The sequence below is a fragment of the Mesocricetus auratus genome, unplaced genomic scaffold, assembly GCF_017639785.1.
Source record: "Mesocricetus auratus isolate SY011 unplaced genomic scaffold, BCM_Maur_2.0 Super-Scaffold_100027, whole genome shotgun sequence".
Classification (NCBI taxonomy): domain Eukaryota; kingdom Metazoa; phylum Chordata; class Mammalia; order Rodentia; family Cricetidae; genus Mesocricetus; species Mesocricetus auratus.
In genome coordinates this window covers 707,541-725,440 of record NW_024429208.1, presented here as the reverse complement: position 1 = coordinate 725,440, position 17,900 = coordinate 707,541, and the positions used below count along the sequence as shown (strand labels likewise).

At 45.4% G+C, this 17,900-nt stretch overlaps 1 protein-coding gene across 1 annotated transcript; it reads left to right on the top strand.

The window, feature by feature from the left end:
• The first annotated feature begins 15,421 nt into the window (after positions 1-15,421).
• Positions 15,422-17,652, top strand: LOC121134370 (class I histocompatibility antigen, Gogo-A*0501 alpha chain-like). Its single transcript, XM_040732521.1, has 5 exons — positions 15,422-15,494; positions 15,735-16,004; positions 16,265-16,540; positions 17,061-17,336; positions 17,465-17,652. The coding sequence occupies exons 1-5, from the start codon at positions 15,422-15,424 to the stop codon at positions 17,650-17,652; spliced, it is 1,083 nt and encodes a 360-aa protein (XP_040588455.1).
• The last annotated feature ends 248 nt before the right edge of the window (positions 17,653-17,900 follow it).

Below are 17,900 nucleotides of genomic sequence, written 5' to 3'. Positions count from 1 at the left end.
AGTGAGGCCATGGGAACCCAGATCAGGCAGGGACCAGAGCTGCACACTTCAGTGAGAGACATAGGTCTTTGCTTTCCTTTGCTTCCTTGATCCTGTCAGCCAGATCAGCACCTGGGCCAGGACTCAGAAGGATGTTGTCAACAGGACAATTACAGGTATCAGGGTGAGTAATTTGTCCCCAGACACTGCTCTCAGGATACCAGGGCTCAGAGCTGGGTCTGTGGTGGGGAAACGGGGTTCTTGAGATTCCTCTCCCAGTTGTTAATCTTTGTTGTTAATTTTTTATTTAAATAAAAGCAATGTTATTTTACATACCAATCCCAGTTCCCTGTCTCTCCCCCTACTATCTCCCCATCCCATTCCCATCCACTTCTCAGAGAGGGTGAGGCTTCCCATGAGGGATCATCAAAGACTGTCACATCGTTTGGGGCAGGACCTAGGCCCTTCTCCCTGTATCTAGACTGAGACTGTGTCCCTCCATAGGAAATGGGTTCCAGAAAAGCCAGTTAATGCACTAGGGATAAATCCCGGTTCCGCTGCCAGTGGCCCCATAGGTTGCCTGAGTCCCCCAACTGACACCCACATCAGGAGTCCTGGTTAGGTTTCATGCAGTTCCCCAGCTGTCAGTCTGGAGTCTGTGAGCTCCCCCAGTACTTAATCTTTTCATGGCACTTCTGGTCAACTTCACCCCCACTGGGAACTCTTAGAGAGACCAGTCAGGCTCATCCCAGACATCAGAGTGAATTTGGAAAATTCTGCACTGATTCTCTATCCATCATTGAGGGTGAAGATTCATTTAAATTTATGCACACTGACCAACTTGCTCAATAATATTCTAAATTCTAAAACAAAACTTAATACGATAATATGAACTCAGAGAACTTGATTCTTCTAAGGACATGGATGCAGCTACTTTGAAGGACATGATGGTATTTTAAGTTCCAGATAGTGAGTAACACCTGAATGAACCTAGTGAAGTATTCAAGAAAAAATCTTCAGTGTGCCCAGTTTGGTGACCTAAGGATTTCTCTCAATACTCAGGGGACAGAGGCATGTAGATGTCTGTGGCTTCCTGGCCTACCTCATGGAAAAAAAGAAAAACAAAGAAAGAAAAAGAAGTAAAAGGCTACAAACATTTGAAGTTATTAATAAAAACACCCCCCATGGCTGGAGAGATGCCTAAACTGTGTAGACAACCACAGTTGGAGTCTTTGAAGTCTGTAAGCTCACAACCTTCTGTCCCTCCTACTCCAGATTTGCCAAGAGTTTCTTCTGGCCTCCACAGACAACTGTACTTCCAACCATCACACACACACACATACACAACCAAATATACACATAAAAATATATCTTAAACATATCAACCCTGTACAGTTTTGTGAAGATGCTTTTCCTATACTGCACATAGCAATAAAATGTTGAAAGGGAGAATCAGAATCTAAGAATGTCTAGTGAGAAAGATCTATCAATTTCACCACATTATTGTTTTTTGTAAATCTTCCGTTTACATGCACGTTATCTTTAATGTTCAATAAAGCAAATGTTTAAGATTCTCTGTTCCTAACCTAGTGAGCAAGGACTGACATAATCCACACAAGCATAAGCACTTTTGATGCCTTCCTAAGGCTATGTAGACATCCTGATGTCTCAGTGTGAGAATTGTAGATGGAAGTTTCTGCCCTGCTCAGTCTTGCAGCCTTTCAGTGCCAAATAAACACACAGAGGCTTTTATTGACTATAAACTGTCTGGCTGGTGGCTAAGACTTCTTATTGGCTATCTCTCTTTTAATAATTAAGCATAACTATTAATCTATGTATCTCCGCGTGGTCCTGGCTTACTGGAGAATGCCCGGATGTCCTACATTCCCGGTAGCAACATGGCTTCTCTCTGGCGACTCGCTTCACTGTTTGTGTTCCTCATCCCAGCTTTCTCCTAGTCTGGTAGCCCTGCCTATACTTCCTACCTGGCAATATCCTGCCTGTCCATTGGTCAAAACAGCTTTATTCATCAACCAATAAGAGAATCATATATTCACAGCATACAAAAATGAAATCTCTCCTCAGAGAATTGCTGACTCAATGGCCTCTGGACTGGACTCAAAAGGATATTTTGACCAGTATGAGGTGGACAATGACCAGGGTAACTAATTTGTCTCCATGCACTGCTGCTAGGATCCCAGGTCCCAGAGCTGGGTCTGAGCTGGGAAAGCAGGGCCCTGGAGATTTTCCTTCCAGGAGTTCATCTTTCCATGACTCAACTACAAATTTCTCTCTCATTACCATTGGGATTCTTAGAGAAGCCAATTAGCCTTCACCATATCATGATTATAAACTGAAGGCACACAAGCAGAGACTCGGGGTCTACTCTTCAAGAAGAATGAAAGCCTTTGTTCCCGAGGCTCTCCTCCTGCTGATCCTGGCCAACCTCACAATGGCCAGGCATCCAGAGGGTGAGTGTGGGTTCCAGTAGGGGCAAAAACTAGATTCCACATCTGGGGCTGGAACACAGGTAAGTCCTCCTCTCCCCTAGCCCAGACAGAACATTCTAGGACCTTATTTGTTTTACATCTTGTCCCCTGTCCCCTGTCTCCTGTTCTCTGCTCTCCTGGGAAGACTGGGGAGCAGCACAGGACACTAGGTGGGAGGACAAAACCTAAAGACCCATTGCACCTAGGTTCACACTCCCTGAGCTATTTGCAAACTCTGCTCACCTGGCCTGACCTGAAGCCCCACTTCATTCTTGGTGTCTACTTGGATGACATTCTTATTGAGAAATTCAACAGCAGAGCAGAGACTCCAAGGCTGGAGCACTGTGCACCTTGGGTGGATCAGCAGCAGCCAGAGTACTGGGATTATGAGACACAGGACATTCTGAAACTAATTGACATCTACCAAGACTTCCTAGAGATAGTGCTTCACCTTTACAATCAAAGTGAAACTGGTGAGTGAACATGAATTAGAAATCCCCAACTTCAAGCTCCCAAAGTGTTTTGTCCAGTTCCCCATATCCCAATATATACCAGAGTGAAATGAGATCCATGTAGATTAGACTACAGAGAGCTTTGGGACATTGACCTAGATTTCTGCACAATTTAAACTTTGTAAATGTGTCCATTTTCAATGGTCAAGTGGGAGGTACCGAGTCACAGGAGGGTCCCAAGGACCATGGCCCTGTGAGAGTGTCTGAAAGGAGGGGTTTCCACAGGATATCACACAATGCAGATCTTGATTGGCTGCGATGTGCTACCTGAAGGGAAATTCAGTCGTGTACATTTTAAATTAATCTTTGATGACCGTGATTACATCACACTGAATGAGGACCTGAGCACTTGGACTGTAGTTGGCAATGAAAGTGAGATCCTAAGGGAAGAGTGGGAAAAGGCAACATTTCCAAAACTTTTGATTTCTGTCATAATGAAAAACTGTGAGAACGTCATCCTCCATCAATTGGACTATGGGAAGGATTTTTTCCTGAGAAGAGGTAAGGAAAGAAACTGCCACACCTGCTCCATGACTGGAGCCTCTTTACCCGGTGGATTCTTCCTCAGCAGGGAAAAGTTGGAATACTAACTTGGTCTTGCATGAAAGGGAAAGGGTGTTATGGGTTTCCTAACTCAACAAGAGAGAGGGAATCTCCAGAGATATAAATCTTCTCTCTTGATAGGTCCGTCTGCCAGCTAAGCAGCTTTCAATTTGCATTTTGAATCTAACCTCTGTGAGGCCTGTTCACTCCCCATGAACATTTGTTCTGACCCAGTGTAGCTGAGTCTCAGTCTGCATCCAGGGAGAAACATCCTTATTCCTAGAGGGAGATCTGGAGTCTCCCGCTCTGTGCTGACTTGCACTGATTCTGAAACTTTCCCTGGACAGATTACCCAATCTTTGTCCTGCTATTAGCTTAGTGTGTTGGGTTGGCATCTCTTCCTTCTAGTAAACAGTCCCATCCATTCGAAAAATGGTTACATGAACCTTGACAGATCTTCAAAAAGCGTAAAAAAAAAACACCTGAACCTTTCAATTTATTCCCTCAGATGTCCCGAAATTACATGTGACCCATAAGGTCAGAGCTGATGGGAATGTCACTCTAAGGTGCTGGGCCCTCAACTTCTACCATGCTGAGCTCACCCTGACCTGGCAGAGGGATGGGAACAATCAGATACAGAACGTGGAGGTGATAGAGACCAGGCCTGCAGGAGATGGCACCTTCCAGAAGTGGGCAGCTGTGGTCGTGTCACCTGGGGAGGAGCAGAGATACACATGTCATGTGGACCATGAGGGGCTACGTGAGCCCATCACCCTGAGATGGGGTAAGGAGTAGGAGTGAGCACAGAGGCTATCACAATGAGTTGGGAATATTCAGAGAACCAGAACAGGGTCACGAATGACATCTGGAGGTCAGAGTCCTCACTGTTCCTTCCAATCTTCTGTCAGAGCCTCCTCAGCCCTCTCTCCCCATCATGGCAATTGTTACTGGCCTGGGTCTTGGAGTGGTGCTTACTGGAGCTGTGGTGACTTTGCTCATGTGGAAGAGGAGGAGTAAAGGTAAGAAAAGTGCGGGGTCTGAGTTCATGTCTCCCTGGGAATATCAAGCCTAGGTGAATGTGCCCTGCCATATGAGAGCGAAGATTCATCCACACAGGTGCCTCTTCTGTCTTATGCGGATGAGCTGATAACTCCATTGTGAAGCATAAAGGAAATAATGAACAGATTTCTCACTGCAATGATAGAGGTGGCAGAGACCCGATCCTCAGCTCACAGTGGTCAGATGGAAAGGTTCCTACTGAGAACAGATATGCAGGAGTCCAGTTAGTCCTCCTCATATGCAAACTTCGATTAAGTAAGGCCATCTTTCTCTGGATCTCCATTCACAATTCTGGAAACTCCCCTGAGATAAGAAACGGGAGATTTCTCCAAGTATTCTAGATCCTGATGCTTCCATTAGATCTGATAAAAGGGAATATTCCCAGGGGTAAAATGTGAGGCATCTATTTTCAGGTTTGCCAGTCATTACAATGATGATTCATCCCTGAGACACCTTTGGCAGTACACACAGGAGCCCATGGAGTTTCTCATCCAGCCCATACCTCCTCATTGAGTTCTATTGTCTGAGTGTGTGATCTGTTCTTGTATCACTTTCCACTGGGAAGTCATGTTTTTTAGGGTTTCCAGCCTTTTGTTCCAGTTTTAAAAAGTGACTTCCTAAAGGACCGTCTCTGAGCAGGGAGAGGTCAGAGAATAGAACCCTGGGGACAGGGACAGTTTGAGTGTGTAAGGAGCTGTGCAGAAAGTCACCATTTAAGACACTGATCTGAATTTCTTCCTTCTCTTTTCTTCTACAGGATAAGACAGCTGGACTGAGCCTAACAAGGTATATTCTGTGTTCTCTTTTCCCACTGTGGTCTCAAGAACTGATGACTTCTCTTCCTGCAACTGACTGTCACTATGTGTCTATCTCCTGTGAGTACAATGTAACCAGGTGATGAGAGCAGCCCTGCCCTGAGCAGCCACAAATCTCCTCCATACACTGATCATCACTCCTTCCCTATCACCCTTGCTGTTCTCACAGCGGCTGGCCTGGCAAACAAACCTCCATCCCTGACTTAAATTTACTTTTCCCTGAGCTTCAACTTAATGCTTCTTTCTTGAAATCAAGCATGTTTACTGTTATGTGATTCCAGAACACCTTGATGGAAAAAATAAAGTCTCAGAATATTTGAGAATCATCTGTGGCGTTTTAACTCCATTGCTTTTTGCTAGAGTTGAAGACTGTGTGGATCTAAGTGATGCCTGCGTGTGCGCAACTGTTGCTGCTTCCACCCTGGGCTTTCACCTATTCCCTTCTCAACTCTGTCATCTTGCTGTCTCCCAATCCCTGTTCTTTCCATACACTTGTTCTACCAGCACATGTGATCAGAAAGTCTCAGGCATTTGCAGTGCCTGTCTAGTGTCTGTCCTGTTTTGTCATGTTGCAGTCTGATGTTCCACCAAGAGATATTTATTTTTATATTATTATTTTATAAACACTCTTATTTACATATCCATCCCCCCATTGTCTCCCCCTCCCAACCTCCCATGCTTTCCACTGACTCCCTAACCCACCCTCTACCCAGGGATACTTAGAACTTCCACAGGGGATCATCAAAGTTCATCCCATCATTTGGGGGAGTGCCCAGGCCCTCCTTTCCCTATCTAGGCTTCAATAGTATCCATCTGTAGGGAAAGGACTCCCAAAGTCCATTTGTGACCTAGGAATAAACCCTGGCTCCACTGTTAGAGGTTCCATAGACTGCCTTGTCCTTCTAGCTGGTACCCACATTCAAAGAGCTTGGTTTGGCCCAATGCTGGCTTCCCCTGCTTTATGCCTAGGGTCTGTGTGCTGTCATTAAGTCAGGTCAACTGTTTCTGCGGGTATCTCCATATTCTACAGGAATTACATTTGCTCTCAGTTATGTGTTTGAGTCTGGTGCCAATGTCTTCTATTGTCCACATTGACTGACACAAGTAGGGAGTGTTTCTGTCATTGTCCAAAAGAGGATCTTCCTGGTATTCTTACCAAATTGGCAAAGTCCAGGCCTGGTTTGTTACTGACTATGGGCCCTGATCTGTCAGTGATGAAAGTAGGAGGAGACTCTGTCGCCAGGAGATATGCAAGGTCAAGATACACCTAAGTTCATCCTGAGATCCTGTCTCCAAAGGAAGTCATTAATATATAATATATAAATGAATGAATTTAACAATTAATATTATAAGGGATGGCCAAACTGTACTATCCTAATTCAATTTCAAAACTCTTAAATATGTATTTGAATTTCAGATAGGAAATAGGTTGATGTTAAGATAGTTATATGAAATATACAAATAGGGAAATGCCTGGTGATGAACCTCATGAATTTCTAGAGGTTTTCACAGCTGCCACTATGAAATTCATAGGATTTCAGGTCATCCCATCACTTTAACTGAAACTGAGAACCCACCAAAATGAAGTAAGGGAAACAATCACATGTTGACATCTTTCTACAGAGAGGGTCAGCAGAGAAAGCAAGAGAAATGGTTTAGATGAAACCAGTAGTATTCTCTGTAAAACTAACATCATTGACAGTTTAGACACTTTATGCATTGCCTAAGGGACAGAGATTTTGCCCCAGTTCCCATAGGATGTTCAGACTGCATTTGGTCCCTAAAGCATAGTCGAGCATTTTCTCCAGTGTGCCTCTCTGAATCCCAGAGATAATGCACATTGGAGATTCTCAAGCTCTTGTTAAGGAGTATTAGGAGCAGATCCCCTGGAGAAGGGGATGGGGCCGGAAACACAGGTCTGAAGCATGTGGTGGGAATCTTCCTGTACCTGTGTCTGTGGAGCAGACTACCTGCCCTAGGCAAGGAGCACATTTCCCAGAAAACCCTAGAGTTCTTCAACAACAGGACAAGGCAGCAATCCTCTATCCAAGAGAAGAGATGTGAGCTCAGCATCCCCACATCCCCTGATCTCAGGAGAGGTGCCCTGGTCCTCTCATTTATACCTGTGTGCAGAGCTTACTTATCTCTCTGATCTATTCTGCGGGTCTCTTTCAGCATCCATGCTAACTTAAGCTTGTGGCCAATATATCTTGTACCATGGTCAACCTGTAGGAGGGTCAGGAGGGCACCTCACACAGCCCACAGTCTCAATCTCCATATGGTTTTTCAGCAGCAATGTATCCAGTCCTGGCCACTGGGATGCTACTTGGAACACAGTCCCCCCAAGTAGGGAAGAGATGTCTGGGTTGATGCCTCAGATGCAGTGATTTAAGCAGAAGGGTCCTAACTATGGGGAGCTCACAAGGGTATCCTAGGATCATGGTTGCGATTTCCCAATGTGTCTAAGATCTCAGATCTGCTAGTAGAACTGGCTGGAGGTGTCTGAGGGATCACTGTCCTAATGACAACCATGAGGATAGAATTCACAAGCTCTGCCTGTCTCCTCTGATAGGAGCAAATGTGCCTTGATCCTCAAGTACAAATTTAGACCCCAGGTTGCAATTATATGATGTTATCATCAATAAAGTTAGGGTCTCAAAACTCTCAGTTCCTAAGACTGGTCAGCATATACCAATATAATACACATAGATGTGTTTACCTTTTAGGTCCACACAAAGGCAACTAACTTCCTCATTAATTCTGCAGTGGTCCCCTCTACCCCGAGGTTCCTAATCCCTATGCCCTGCTTTCAACCATACATTCAGGGACCTCTCATTTGTCAGCTCTGGATCTCCAGGACGATTTCTTCCCTATCCCTCTCAGCTTTCAGTGTCAAAATATCTTTGCCTTCACCTGGACTGATCCTGACGACCCCTTCTCCACACAGCTCACCTGGACTGTCCTACCCCAGGGGTTTCAGGACAGCCCCCACACCTATTTGACCAGGCCCTAGTTTCAGTCCTAATTACTCTGTTTTCTCTCCAAAAATTAAAAGCTTTTATTCATATAGGTGACATTCTCCTTCGTAGCCTGTCCCTACAAATTAGCCAAATCAATACCTCTGCTTTTCTGAATTTCTTCCCTGATCGGGACTATAGAGTTTCACCTTCCAAGGTCTGTGTGTCCACTTGTCAGGCCACCTACTTGGGACTAAGCATTACCCCACCCGTGAAGCCATTCCTGTAGATACAGAACATGTAACCCAGTCTCTTGCAATCCCCACTACCAAAGAGGAAATTTTACGGTTTCTAGGACTAGCTGGCTTCTTATAATCCTAGGCGACCACTTTTCCCCACCTTGCTTGTCCCTTGTATGTAGCAGCCCTTGACCCTGCACTTGAGCCCCTCCCTCCTCAACTAACCCGTTACTAACCCTTATCACAAGCTTCAACAGGCTCTCACCCCTCCACCAGGATCCAGCCCTTCGTCTCACAGACTTAGCATGCCCTTCCTGCCTCTGTGTAACAGGAAAAGATGGACAAACCCTTGGAGCTCTATTCCACCAGCTATCACCTTCCTTTGCATCTGAATCATACTAGTAAAAAACAGTAGACCTGCCACCCTGAGATGGGCGCCTGCACACGTGCCTTAGCAGCTGATGAGCTCTTCATTCATTAATGGAAAAAACAATCTAACTTTTGGGTCACCTACCACTCTCTTCTCCTCCCACAACCTATCCCGTCTCCTAACTTGTAAAGGCTTAAAAACTCAATCTCCTGCCTGGGTTCTTTCTCTCCCGGTATCACTAGTAGAAGATGCCATACTAACTTTTCAATTTTTAAATATATTTTTTATTTAAACTAGGAACAATCTTGCTTTACATGTCAATCCCAGTTCCCTCTCCCTCCTCTACTTCCATACCCTCCACCGGCCCCCTATCTCATTCCCTATCTGCACCAAGGGGAGGGTGAGACCATCCATAGGGATCTTCAAAGTCTGTCACATTATTTGTAGCAGGGCCTAGGCTCTCCCTCATGTGTCTAGGCTGAGAGAGTCTCCCTCTACGTAGAATGGGCTCCCAAAGTCCATTTGTACACTAGGGATAAGTACTGATCCACTATCAAAGGCCCCATAGACTACCCAGTCCTATTAACTGTCAACCATGTTCAGGAGATTTGGCTTGGCCCTTTGCTGGTTTCCCAGCTGTCACTCTAAAGTACATGAGCTCCCCCTATTTCAAGTCAGCTGTATAGGCTGGTTTCTTCAATCTGGCCTTAACCCCTTTGCTCATCACTACTCCCTCTCTAGAACTGGATTCCAAGAGGTAGGCTCAGTGTTTAGCTGTTGGTGTCTCCTTCTGCTTCCATCAGCTACTGGATGAAGGCTCTAAGATGGCATTTAAGGTTGTCGTCAATCTCATAAAAGGAAAGTGCATTTAAGGTAGCCTCTCCACTATTGTTTAGATTCTTAATTGGGGTCATCCTTATAGATCTCTGGACGTTTCCCTAGTTCCAGATTTCTCTTTAGACCTATAATGGCTCCCTCAATTATGGTACCTCTTTTCTTGCTCTCCTGTATTTTTCCCCCAGACTCAATCTTCCTGCTTCTGCATTTCCTCTTCTCCATTTCTCTTTCTCTTAATTTCCTCTCCCCTCTTCCCATGCTCCCAATTCACTCAGGAGATCTTGTCCCTTTCCCTTCTCTGGGGGACTATGTGTGTCTCCTAGGGTTGTCCTTGCATCCTAGCTTCTCTGGTGGTGTGGATTCTAGGCTGGTAATCGTTTGCTCTTATGTCTAATATCCATATGTGAGGGAATACATACCTTGTTTGTCCATTTGTGACTGGGTTACCTATCTCAGGATGGTTGCTTCTAGTTCTATCCATATTTTTACGAATTTAAAAATTCCATTTGACAGCTTTTATATTATAATTCCAGATGGTGCAGTCCCCCTTTTCCTACACACCAGGCCAAGGGCTCCCTCCTGGGGACTGACTGGCAACTTGACTTTACCCACATGCCCACAGTTGGACAAGTTAAGTATCTCCTAGTTCTAGTGGACATGTTCTCTGGATGGGTGGAAGCATTCATCACCAGTGACTAAAGAGCTCACACAGTCTCTGACCTCCTTTATGGGAGAATATTCCCTGGTTCCGAGTCCCCACCTTTCTGCAGTCAAACAATGGTCCTGAATTCACCTCTCAGGTCTCCCAAACCCTAATCTGAAATTCTCAACTTCCTTTGCAGTTTTCATATCTCTTATCACCCTCAGTCCTCAGGAAAGAAAGAATGAACTAACTGCTCCTTAAAAAGGCATTCTTGTTAAAAATGTCACAAGGAACATCACCTTGGATTTGTAAAGCTCTTGCCTCTGGCTCTTATCAGACTCTAGGCTCTCCCCAAATCAACCCTTTCAATATTGCCCTTTGAAATCATGTATGCGTGGCTGGTTCTAATCCCCAGTCTCCCATCAAGACCCAGGCCTCTCCCTCATCACCTACTCACCCCCTCTCTACTCTGGCCTCCCCATTCTTTCCTGTGGAACTGTACAGATCACTTCCTAACCTGTCCATCCCCAATCAATATCAGGCATAGGATCCTTCTCTCTCCTCCAGACCCAGGCCCCTCACCCCTTTCCCCTAAATGGCAAGGATTCTTCAGATTAATTCTTGTGATCCTCACAGCTAACTTTAGGGCTTCCCTCATTGGATGCACTTATCCCACCTCAAACTCTTTATACCCCAGGTCAAGATAATCTTTCCTCACTAACAGAACCCCAATAGGGCCCTGTACCCTTAAGTTGCAGAGGATGCTGAGATCAACCGCCCTCTCTCCAATTCCAGAAGAATGAGCATTCATCCTACCACTGTACTCGACTTTACCATATTGGGGGTTCTAGAGGCTTTCCTTCCCGACCGGTCTCCACATTCTCCCATCTCTCCTAATCTCACCCTGCTTCATCAGTCTCCTTCCTAGCATCTCCAAGGACACATTCAAAATCTCTATCTGAACTAATAAGCTGTTGTTCCAGGACGACCAGTCTTTAGCCACAGAGCTGGAGGCATAAGGACTGTCAATCATGCCTAGGTGGTAAGAAACAACATCACAGACATAGCCACACCCCCAAACTAAGGGTAGACTCACAGAAGAGATTTCACACAGCTCTGTATTGCTGACTGCCCTTGGCAATCAAACGTCTGTGTCTCCTGAGTGTCACGGTGATGCCATGATGACGGGGAAGGAACAGGTGCTCTCGGGTTTGTTTATGTCAAGATAGGAAAGCTTAAGTGGCCGGAAGAAGGAAGTGATATGAGGAATATAAAAGAATGAAATATATTCCAGATTCCTCTTTTTTGCTTTGTGACAGTCTGTAACTTAAACACTACCTGACAGAATTCTGATTGGTTGTTAATCTAGCTGTGGCACAGTACTACCCACTAGACTGCACCCACTATATTGTCATAGCCACAGGCTCAGGATTTTAAATTCCCCCTGGTTGTATTTTAAAGCGTCTAAAATGCATCTCTTTTTGCAAACTTAAAAATCCTCGTAAGCTCCAGGGAGTTGATTGGACCCACCTGAGCATGTCAGATTCACTCCACATATGGAACGTCTCAAGTTTCCTGGTCTTGGGACTCACTCCCCATTTAATGTAGTGGATATGAATAAGCCTTGATGGAGAAAATAAAGTCTTAGAACCTTTAGGAGTCATGTGCTCTGTGAGATGCCCATTGCCTCTCATGAGAGATGAAGTCTGTGTGGAGCCAGGTGAGGCCTGAGGTTGCACAACTGTCTCTCCACTCACCCAGGGTTTTCTCATATTCGCTTCCCCTCTCTGTCATCTTGCTAGCTCCCACTCCCAGTTCCTTTAAGAAACATGTTCACCAGAATATGTGATCAGAAGATCTCAGGCATTTGTAGGGTCTTGTCCAGTGTCTGTGCTGTTTCTTCAACATTGGCCGTTAACCTGTTTGGTTTCCTGATCTTTCTGATCTGCCCCTTATGTGCCTGGCCTCTTCGTCTAGCTCAGTCTGCTCATGTCCTCTCTGGGCTTCCCTGTCTCTGACTATGCTCCCTCCTGTCCACGTTAAGCTTCCTCCTCCGCCATACCTGGGAGTAGTCAAGTCTTTCATTTTTATTTCTGTTTTTTTCATTCAAAGCCAGAAGCAGCATTCCTCCGAGGGCGTCCCTGCTTCACGTTCCTGCCTTGAGTGCCTGCACTAACTTCCTCAGTGATGGAATGTGACCTGACACTTGTCATATGGAGCAAACTCTTTCTTCAGGTTGCTTTTGGCCATGGATATTTGTCGCAGGAATACACCAACGCAAACTAACTTAGGGCATACTGGGCAACTTCACTGCTACCCTGAAATTTCATTTCAGAGAGGGAACTATGTTTTAGTCATTTGTTTTGACTTCTGTATATATTTGTGTGGGAGGACTACATGCCAAGCAATTGGAGGTACCCGTGAAGTCTAAAAGATGGCATTAACTACCTAACATCCATAATAACACGGGTTTGTGAGTGACCCTCTGAGGAATTTTTCAAATGAACTCAGGTCCACTGCAAGAGAAGTTAGCAGTATGAGCAACCAAGCCAGTCTTCCCTTGTAAGGGTAGTGATTTTGTCTGCTTCTTTTGCTGGATCCCAAGGCCTGGAAGAAGGCCAGGCATTTGACAGATTCTAAAATACTAACAGAGGAGTAAATCTGAAAATCAGATCTCCTAAAAGATTGCTTTGAGAAGGAAAGACTGCATGTGGTTTTGGTGGAAATCTCGAGTGTGTGGCTATGTGAGACATCCTGTCCAGTGTAAGCTTCATCCAGATTGCCTGCTGCTTCCCATTTCCCACACTGGCAAGCTACAAGTATACAGACATGGGAAGGCCCCCATGCCACAACCCCCACATCTGTCCCTAAGAAAGATCAGAACTAATAAAGGTATGTGTGTGTATGGCATAGGAAAGAAGGCAGACACCTGCCCCTAAGTCACCGAGATATGAAATTGTGGCCAATGCACTTCCTAGTTGGGTAATATGATGTCATTTGGAATGTCCTCCATGGGTGTCCAGAGTACTTTGCTCAGTGCCTGGGCTTAGATGTCTGTGGAGGGGTCAGCCTGGTGTCCTATGGAGATATTGTGCTGATGTCTGAGCTGGGAATCATCAGAGTTCTGTCAGGAGCACATTATCCTCCTCAGATCCTGTCTCTTCTCCTCTGTGTTCTTGGGGACATGAACTGTATGACCACTGACCCAGGAGCCAGCTCCCATCTTAATTTCCTTGCCTCCCTCCAACCCCTGTGAGATGAGATCACCAGGAAGTCAAGGCTTATCGAAGGTGGACTGAGCTGGCTAGGAAGGGACCATGACATACCAGTGAGGCCAGGGGAACCCGTAGGTCAGGGACCAGAGCTGGACACTTCAGTGAGAGACATAGGCCTTTGCTTTTCTCTCCTTCCTTGATCCTGTCAGCCAGATCAGCATTGGTCTAGGACTCAGAAGGATGTTGTCAAGAAGGCAATTACAGGAATCAAGGTAAGCAACTTGTCCCCAGACACTGCTCACAGGATACCAGGGCACAGAGATAGATACACAGTGCTGATGTAGGGCTGTGGCAACTTTTCTCCCCGTAGTTAATCTTTCCAAGACCCATCAGTTTTATTCACTCCCATTGGGAATTCTTAGAGAAGGCAGTCAGCCTCATCCTGGAGAACAGAACTGGAAACTGAATAAGTAATCCTCTGCACTAAATGTCTACCCTTCAGTTAGGATAAAGATTCATTTAAAAATATGCACTCTGATGAACATGGTCAATAAAACTCCATATTAGAAATTAAAATTTAACAACAAATAATGTGCTTAAAGAATTTGATTATCCTATAGACATAGATGCAACAAACTATGAAAGATATGACAATAGACTAAGTTCCAGAGTCTAAATAATACCTGAATGAGCCTAGTGAAGTATCCAAGATAAAAATCTTCAGTGAGGCCAGTACTAAAGAAAAAAGAAAAGAATTAAATGACTTGAAGATATTAATGAAAAACACTCCCTCTGCTTCCCCAGTGATTGGAGAGATGACTTAACTGTGTAGATGACCAGAATTGGAGTCCCAGAGGTCTGGGAGCTCACAACCTCCTGTCCCACATTTTTCAGAGTTACTAAGTATCTTTCACCCCTCCACAGACTTCTGTACTCACAACATTCACGCATACAGGAACAAACATACAGCTTAACAAGAAAAATAAATCTGAAAACTATATTATCTGTACAATTTTGCAACAATGCTTTGTCTACACTGCACAAAAAAACGTGGAAAAGTAAAATAAGAAAACAAGTAAAAGGGTTATCTAGTAAAAAGTATAGGATAAGAGCAGACAGATATGTAAACATTTGTTAGTTTCACCATTTCATTGCATTTTGGAAAACAATTGTTCCTTTTGGCAAACATTCTATGTGCATGCACTTTATCATTCATGTTCAAGGAAACAAATGTTTAACATTCTCAGTTTTTTTTTGAGACAGGGTTTCTCTGTGGCTTTGGAGCCTGTAATGGAACCCTCTTGGTAGACCAGACTTGGTCTCAAACTCACAGAGATCCATCTGCCTCTGCCTGCCAACATTCTCAGTTTCTAATGAAGGGGCCATGGGTTGACATAATCCACACAAGCTTAATGCCTTTGATGGTCAATTCATTTCCAAGACTCTGCAGACATGTACTATCTCAGGGGGAGACTTGCTGACACAATGGCCGATGGGCTGGACTCAAAGGATATTTTGGCCAGAATGAGGTGGACAAAGATCGGGGTAACCAACCACATACACTGCTGCTAGGATCCAAGCTCCCAGGTGTGAGTCAGAGCCGGGAAAGCAGGGCCCTGGAGATTTCTCTTCCAGGAGTTCATTTTTCCATGCTCTCTATCAGTACCATTGGGAATTCTTAGAGAAGCCAATAGCCTTCTCCATATCATGATTATAAACTGAACACAGGCAAGCAGAGACTCAGTGTCCACTCTTCAAGCAAAATGAAGACCATTGTTCCCAAGGCTCTTCTCCTGCTGATCCTGGGCAACCTTGCCATGACCAGGCATCTAGAGGGTGAGTATGGGTGTCAGGAGGGAAAGGACCTAACCTAGGAAAAAAATGGATTACCACCGACCCTTGTGGCCTCAGCATAGGAAAGACTGCCTATCCCCTAGCTCAGCCAGAACCTTCTGGTTCCTTATTTTTTTTACATCCTGTCCCCTGACTCCTGATTCCTTCTTTCCTGGGAGGACTGTGGGGAGCAACATAGGACACTAAGTGGGAGGTCAGGGTCTAAAAGCCCACTGAACCTAGGTTCACACTCCCTGCGCTATTTGCAAACTCTCCTCACCTGGCCTGATCTCCGGGAGCCCCACTTCGTCCATTGTCTCTACTTGGATGGCATTCTTATTGAGAGATTCAACAGCAGAGCAGAGAATCCTAGGCTGGAGCACTGTGCACCTTGGCTGAATCAGCAGCAGCCAGAGTACTGGCAGCAAACGAACGTTAGCATAATGATTCTAAGAGACTTCCACAAGAGCCAACTTAAGAGAGTGCTTCACATCTATAATCAAAATGAAACCGGTGAGTGGAGCCGAATCAGAAATCACAAATTTCACAGCGCCAAAATGTGTGCTCCAGTTCCCCATGTCTGAGATTCACCCCAGTAAAATGAGACCCATGTAGACTAGTCTACAGAGAACCTGGGTACACTGACCTGGTTTTCTGTACAAATTATGCTCAAATGTGGTCATTTATTAAGGCCAAGTGGGAGGGATTGTGCCACAGTAGGTCCTAAGGAACCTGACCCTGTGAGGGTGGCTGATAGGAGGGGCCTTGGACAGGATATCACACAGTGCAGCTCCTGATAGAATGTGATGTGCTGCCTGGATCAAACTACATCCGTGCACGATTTGAAATGATCTTCAATGGCAATGATTACATCGCACTAAATGAGGACCTGAGCACCTGGACTACAGTCGGCAAGGCAGCGGAGATCCTGATCCAAGAGTGGGAGGAGAAAAGTTTTGCAAAACAGATGAAGAGTAACCTGGAACGTGGATGTATGAATGCAGTCCTCACTCATCTGAGCTATGGGAAGGAGTTTTTTCTGAGAACAGGTAAGGGAAGAAACAGCCTCACCCTCACTGAGACTGGAGCCTCTGTCTCCTGAGGATTCTTCCTCAGCAGGGAGAATTTGGAACACTAACTTGGTGTTTCATGAAACGGGAAGGGTGGCATGGGTTCCCTAACTCAACAAGAGAGGGACTCACCAGAGACTTAAGCTTTCTCTCTGGAAAGTTCAGTCTGCCTTTTAAGTAGCAGTTCCCTTCCATTATCATTTTGAATCTGACCTCAGTAAGGCCTGTTCACTGTCCATGTATTTAGTGTTCTGACCCCAGTGTGGCTGAGTCTCAAGACCTATCCAGTGAGAACCATAAGTCCATATTCCTAGAGGGAGATCCAGCGTCTCTTGCTCTGTGCTCGCTAATGCTGGTTCTGAAACATTCCAAGGGGTAGATTACCCATCCTTATTTCCATAGGGGGTCTGTCTTTTCCATACAAAAGCAGTTTTCATTCACACGGAAGGGCATCCATTAAAAATGAAAAATACCTGAATCTTTACATTTATTCCTTCAGACATCCCAAAATTACATGTGAACCACAAAGTCAGAGCTGATGGGAATGTCACTCTAAGGTGCTGGGCCCTGAACTTCTACCATGCTGAGCTCACTCTGACCTGGCAGAGGGATGGGAGCAATCAGAATCTGGATGTGGAGGTGATAGAGACCAGGCCTGCAGGAGATGGCACCTTCCAGAAGTGGGCAGCTGTGGTGGTGTCTCCTGGGGAGGAGCAGAGATACACATGTCATGTGGATCATGAGGGGCTGTCTGAGCCCATCACTGTGAGATGGGGTAAGGTGTAGATAGATGTGAGCACAGAGGAATCACAGAGAGAGTGGGGTTCTTGGGAGAACTGAACCAGGGTCATGACTGGCAGCTGGAGGTCAGAGGCCTCACTGTTCCTTCCCTTCTTCCCTCAGAGCCTCCTCAGCCCTCTGTCCCCATCATCCCAATTGTTACTGGCCTGGTTCTTGGAGCTGTGCTCATGGGAGCTGTGGTGACTTTGCTCATATGGAAGAGGAGGACTAAAGGTAAGGAAAGGGCAGGGTCTGAGTCTGTGTCTCTGTGGGAACACCAAGCCCAGCTGAGAGTGTGCCCTCCCTCATGAGACCAAAGTTTAACCCACACAGAGGCCTATTCTGTCTTGTGCTGATGAGCTGACATTAACATCACTGTGAAGCATAAAGGAAATAATGAACAGATTCATCACTGCAGTGATAGAGGGGGCAGCGACCGGATCCTCAGCTCTCAGTGGTCAGATGGAAAGGTTCCTACTGAGAACAGATATGCAGGAGTACAGTAAGTCCTCCTCCTGTTCCATTTTCCTTTGTGCTTAATCATCTTTGTCTTGATCTG

Bases quoted from the DNA above. Each gene is read 5' to 3' on its own strand.
- LOC121134370 (XM_040732521.1), top strand. From the start codon at position 15,422: ATGAAGACCATTGTTCCCAAGGCTCTTCTCCTGCTGATCCTGGGCAAC. The intron at 16,005-16,264 runs GTGAGTGGAGCC...GGCCTTGGACAG, and splicing joins CTATAATCAAAATGAAACCG to GATATCACACAGTGCAGCTC. The intron at 16,541-17,060 runs GTAAGGGAAGAA...TTATTCCTTCAG, and splicing joins GGAGTTTTTTCTGAGAACAG to ACATCCCAAAATTACATGTG.